The sequence below is a fragment of the Doryrhamphus excisus genome, linkage group LG19, assembly GCF_037039965.1.
Source record: "Doryrhamphus excisus strain RoL-2023G ecotype Guam linkage group LG19, RoL_Dexc_Guam_v1.1, whole genome shotgun sequence".
Classification (NCBI taxonomy): Eukaryota; Metazoa; Chordata; class Actinopteri; order Syngnathiformes; family Syngnathidae; genus Doryrhamphus; species Doryrhamphus excisus.
Genome location: NC_136375.1, coordinates 14,899,498 through 14,905,422, shown reverse-complemented (window position 1 = coordinate 14,905,422; position 5,925 = coordinate 14,899,498). Strand labels below are relative to the sequence as shown.

General features: G+C 43.1%; 1 protein-coding gene across 1 annotated transcript; it reads right to left on the bottom strand.

Moving 5' to 3' along the window:
* Positions 1-483: 483 nt before the first annotated feature.
* On the bottom strand, positions 484-5,825 carry LOC144902144 (uncharacterized). The gene is made up of 2 exons (XM_078799303.1): positions 2,657-5,825; positions 484-2,597 (listed from the first exon to the last, which is right to left on the bottom strand). The coding sequence occupies exons 1-2, from the start codon at positions 3,382-3,384 to the stop codon at positions 2,096-2,098; spliced, it is 1,230 nt and encodes a 409-aa protein (XP_078655429.1). The 5' UTR covers positions 3,385-5,825; the 3' UTR covers positions 484-2,095.
* Positions 5,826-5,925: the final 100 nt, after the last annotated feature.

Genomic DNA, 5,925 nt, shown 5'->3' with positions numbered 1-5,925 from the left:
CCTTCATGTTCTTTTTTCTTCTGCAATGCTTTCGGTCTTGGAACGCTGACCTTAACGGAGGCCAGTAAAGCCCACACTTCTTTGGATGTTGTTGTGGGGTCTTTTGTGACCTCTCGGATGAGTTGTGGCTGCAGTCTTAGGGTCACTTTGGTTGGCCGGCCACTCCTGGGAAGGTTGACCACCGTTTTGTGTTTTCACCATTTGGGGATAATGGCTCTCACTGTGGTTGGCTGGAGCCCCAAAGTTTTAAAAATGGCTTTAGAACCATTTCCACACCGATTCAGCTCACTCAGGGACATGTGGCTTTGGATTTGTTTTCTTCCTTAAATATAAAAAGTTGCATGCAAAAGTTTTGTGTTGAGTCGTGTTGTCATGGACTAATATTTCCATTTGATGGATGATCTGAAACATTTAAGTGTGACAAACATTTTTCACACCTGTATTCTCATAAAATTATCAGATACCATATGAATAAAATTACATAATACGATTTTTTTCCCCTAATCAAATTTTCAAAAAATGACAATTTTAGTGTCTAACATCATCATGCCAAGTTTATTTTGGTAAAATGCCTGGTTTTAATCTTTTTTTTTTTTTTTTTTTACATTAACTTCAACTTTCTTCTAGTAAATTCTCTTCTACTAATATAATAACTTTATTCCCATAAGCAAAATAAGCGGTGGACGAGTTCTTTCCGTCATGCAGAGTTTGTCAAAGTTTGACTGGAATAGAATTCCACTTCCTGCAACCCCGTGGAGCTCACGCCAAATAAGGAAAATGGGGAGGACTCGTCCTTCTGAAGAGAAATGGAAAACGAGGTGGGAATAGAACCATTTCTTCTGTGACAAAAACATGAACGCTGTGGTTTTTTTTTTTTTTAGCCAAGATTTATTTATTTATTTATTGGGACAGAAGGACAGAATGTGGAACAAAAACAACATTCAACATTAAATAAAAGGTTATAAACTCATTGCTATTGGATTTTGTCAAATCGGTGTTTGATCCCCTAACAACCAGCAAGCATTGTGACCCCCCCCCCCCCCCCCCCCCCGCCCCGCCTCCATTCAATGAGTCCTGTCCCTTTAAGAAAATACAGTAAAAATGTCTTCTGTCACACACGGCTCACCCGTATAAAATCGTCATCATGGCAGCTGCGGTGCCTTCAAGGACCTTCGAGCAAAGTGGGAAATGTGAGTGCTTGAGGACTGAAGCGTAACCACATGGGTGGAGGTGGGGGGGGGGGCTACTAAGATGACATCTTCCAGACAGCCATGTTGATGGATCATCTTTCACCATGATTGATTAGCTATACATTTCATACTGGTCTTGACAGTGCTGGCTTTTATTGCAAATGTTGATCCAAAATGGGAGCAGGAGGCGTGTGTGAAGAAGAGACATTTTACGGATATGATGTACTGTATTTCCATCGTTACAGGCGACTTTCCACGAGGCTGCAAAGCCATCGAATTTGTAGTTTTTGTTCTCAAGAAAAGCATTTACCCGCTCAACTTCCTAGCTTTAGCTTTAGCTTTAGCTCAAGCGTGGAATGGAAAAAGGAGAAGAACGCAGCTCTCCTCCACTAATGGCGGCTGAGATAAAAGGCGTCGGCATTCCGTGTAACCAACATAACCAAATAGAAACAAAGAGAGGTATTACCGTTACAGTGCAAAAAAAGATCAAGCGTACAAAACAAATAGCACCAAACCAAACCAAACCAAACCAACGATGAGAAACGCATGCAGTGAGCTGAGGTATTGAGGTGAAAGTGACACCATGAGAAGACAAAACCTTTCCATGCACGCAAAATAGTCCCCTAAACGTCCTCATCGGCGACGGTACAATCACTGGGAAAACGCTTGTTGCTTCCTTTACTCGCTTGCCGTCAGCTTCTACGTGCTGGTCGGAAATCTACACCTCTTTCAACATCTACACACACTGTTATTCACCCGTGGAGGCCCTCGCAATACTCAAGGACATGTGTCATTCAGCCGTCACAACATTCTAGGATATCTGTCATGGCTCCATCAGAATATTCAAGGATATCTGTCGTTCATCCATCAGAACAGTCACGGATTGGTCATCAATCCATCTGAATTTAACTCAAGACGCCATCAGCATATTCAAGGACATCTGTTATGATGCCATCAGCATATTCAAGGACATCTGTTATGACGCCATCAGAATATCTGAGGATATCCGTCACGACGCCATCAGCATATTCAAGCACATCTGTTATGACGCCATCAGAATATTCAAAGACATCCGTCATGGCACCATCGGAATATTCAAGGACATCCGTCACAACGGCATCGGAATATTCAAGGACATCCGTCATGACGCCATCAAAATATTCAAGCACATCTGTTATGAAGCCATCAGAATATTCAAGGACATCCGTCATGGCGCCACCGGAATATTCAAGGACATCCGTCACGACGCCAACGGAATATTCAAGGACATCCGTCATGACGCCATCAAAATATTCAAGCACATCTGTTATGAAGCCATCAGAATATTCAAGGACATCCGTCATGGCGCCATCGGAATATTCAAGGACATCCGTCACGACGCCAACGGAATATTCAAGGATATCTGTCATGACGGCATCAAAATATTCAAGAACATCCGTCTTGACACCATCACAATATTCTCCGTCGTGACGCCATCGGAATATTCACGGACATCAGTCCTGACGCCATCGGAATATTCACGGACATCCATCGTGACGCCATCAGAATATTCAAGGCCATCCGTCAGGTTGCCATCAGCATATTCAAGGCCGTCTGTCGTGACACCATCAGCATATTCAAGGATATCTGTCGTGACGCCATCAGAATATTCAAGGATATCTGTCGTGATGCCATCAGCATATTCAAGGCCATCCGTCATGATGCCATCAGCATATTCAAGGCCATCCGTCAGGTTGCCATCAGCATATTCAAGGCCGTCTGTCGTGACACCATCAGCATATTCAAGGATACCTGTCGTGACGCCATCAGAATATTCAAGGATATCTGTCGTGACGCCATCAGCATATTCAAGGCCATCCGTCGTGACGCCATCAGCATATTCAAGGCCATCCGTCATGACGCCATCAGCATATTCAAGGCCATCCGTCATGACGCCATCAGCATATTCAAGGCCATCCGTCATGACGCCATCAGCATATTCAAGGCCATCCGTCATGACGCCATCAGCATATTCAAGGCCATCTGTCGTGACGCCATCAGAATATTCAAGGATATCTGTCGTGACGCCATCAGAATATTCAAGGATATCTGTCGTGACGCCATCAGCATATTCAAGGCCATCCGTCATGACGCCATCAGAATATTCAAGGACATCTGTTGTGACGCCATCAGAATATTCAAGAACATTTGTCATTCTATGTTTAGAATGTGCCGCGGGCCGCACTTTGGACACCCTGGCATGAAAAAGAAACGACAGAAGAAAGTTGATCTGTAGTTGAAAATATGTTTCTGTTTTTAAATGAGAGATTTCAATGAAATGATATCTTTTTTCACAAACCGACACTCATGACTTCCTGTTTCTGGAGACCGATATGATACTTTTTATATAAATGTAGAAGTAAGGAAACAGGATTTGATGAATGATCCAACCTTTGAATACAATAGAGGTGAAACAGGTGCATAGACGTGTCAAAGGTTTGGGCCACACCGAAAGCGAATTGTGTGAAGCGGAGGATATTGTGTGCATGGAAAGGCGCCATGTTTGGAACCACCAAAAAAGTGTCACAGTGACGCCACGTCCACACCGACACTGAATATGTTTTATACTTCAAAATATAAAAGGTCATCGCATCCTTTCAAAAGAGTTGGGACACCCCTGGTGGATATTATCAGTCTTCAGATTTGTGTGGAAATTTGGGGCTAGGGGCCGGCCCAGCGTCGTGTGTTGACGGCACGCTACGTGCTCAACTGTGTTTGTCCACGATGTTGCCATGGTGACGTTATAATGAAAAGAACAAGCCATTGCCTGTCTGATACACGGGGAAACAGCCGGTTAGGGGTCCCGGGGGTGGGTGGGGGGGTTCCTTAGTCAAAGAATCCGTGCTGGAGTGGACTTTGGCCTCAATGCTTTGTGGTAAGACGCAGCGATGTCATCTTAGCTAGGGACATGTACTGAAAGCTAATCACCAAGGCAACGCCAACACATCCACACCTCACTTTGACGTACGTAGACAGGAGAATAAGTTGACAAGGCTTGCGCGCACACACACACACACACACACACAGGAACATGCAGCTTCAGGTGCTTGCTTCAAATCCTGTCCGTTTTGCAGGAAGTAAGGGCGAGCGCCCCGGCGTTTCATATCATCCATATTGATATTTCTATTTCTATATACTTTGCAATCTGTAGGAATTTGGTTGTCAACCTGACCACACAATTCCCATAATGACAGAGCCTGATAGTCTCCAAGTGCAAGAATGATTAGAAATAACACATTTCCAACAGCAACACAGCACAGTGTGTGTGTGTGTGTGTGTGTGTGTGTGTGTGTGTGTGTGCGCCACATCTGCTTTGTAATACATCTTCTAACTGAGCGGCGTTGGTGTTCAAGGTGCGGAGTTTAGCGTACTTCCTACTCAATGATGCACACCAGGGGTGTCCTAACTTTCCCTCTCCTGACATGGTGACATGGGAAAGGATGCACATATTTCACTTCCTATTTTACACACCGTGTGCTGAGAGGTGCTTGGAGATAAAAGTGCACCACTGTGGAGGACCAAATGAATGGATGAAATCTTTCAACCGTTCATAAAAAAAATTCCACATGCCGCCCCCACCCCATGTATGTATTTATGGGTCTTTGGCAAAAAAGCGCTGATGACGCCAGCACACAACACACGAGATGGCGTTGGGTGCAGGTTGGAGGCGTTAAGAAGGTGGCAGAGGTGCCTTGGTAGGAGACCGGCATGGCATCTCTCCCGCTTGGAAGAACGCAGAATGCTCCGCGGCAACCAGGAAGTTAGAAAGCGTGGCGGAGTGGAGCGTGGGAGAGTTTAGGGGTGGAAATAAATTGGTATTTTCATGTTTTTGTGTTGTTTACATATTGCGGCTAAATACAGAATACATGGCTAATACCAATTGTATGCTGTATACAGTATACATGGCTAATACCAATTGTATGCTGTATACAGTATACATGGCTAATACCAATTGTATGCTGTATACAGTATACATGGCTAATACCAATTGTATGCTGTATACAGTATACATGGCTAATACCAATTGTATGTTGTGTACAGTATACATGGCTAATACCGACTGTATGTTGTATACAGTATACATGGCTAATACCAATTGTATGTTGTGTACAGTATACATGGCTAATACCGACTGTATGTTGTATACAGTATACAAGGCTAATACCGACTGTATGTTGCATACAATATACATGGCTAGTACCAACTGTATGATGCATACAGTATACATGGCTAGTACTAACTGTATGTTGTATACAATATACATGGCTAGTACCAACTGTATGTTCTACTGCTCATGACTACAGAAACTCTTTTGGTAGGTTCCATGTTCATATCATCCTACAACACATGATGTGTGTTGTGAAAAAGGATCCAAAATGGCCGCTACTTTTGAAAAATGGCTGGGATGACTTCATATCAACCTCTCGACATTTTGAGGTGATTTTTGTAAAAGGACAGATGTTTTTCCATATTTGCTGTTTTCCCCAAGTATTTCCTTGTTGTCATAACCACTTGATTGAAATTTATTCCCCAACCTAAACTTTTTTTCTGACAACTTTATTTGCTGTTTTGTTTCTCATAACTTTCAAGACTTTTTCTTGTCATGCTACCAAACTGATATTATTCTTCTTGATAATACTAGGTTAGGTTATTCTTGTTTTTCTTGGTATGTTTACACATTTTTCCTCTCTTAATA

What these genes read in the sequence shown, in the direction of transcription:
- LOC144902144 (XM_078799303.1), bottom strand. Translation starts at nt 3,384, where the DNA reads ATGACAAATGTTCTTGAATATTCTGATGGCGTCACAACAGATGTCCTT. An exon ending in GAATATTCCGATGGCGTCAC is followed by an intron (nt 2,598 to 2,656) that starts GACGGAGAATAT and finishes TGATGCCGTCAT; the next exon opens with GACAGATATCCTTGAATATT.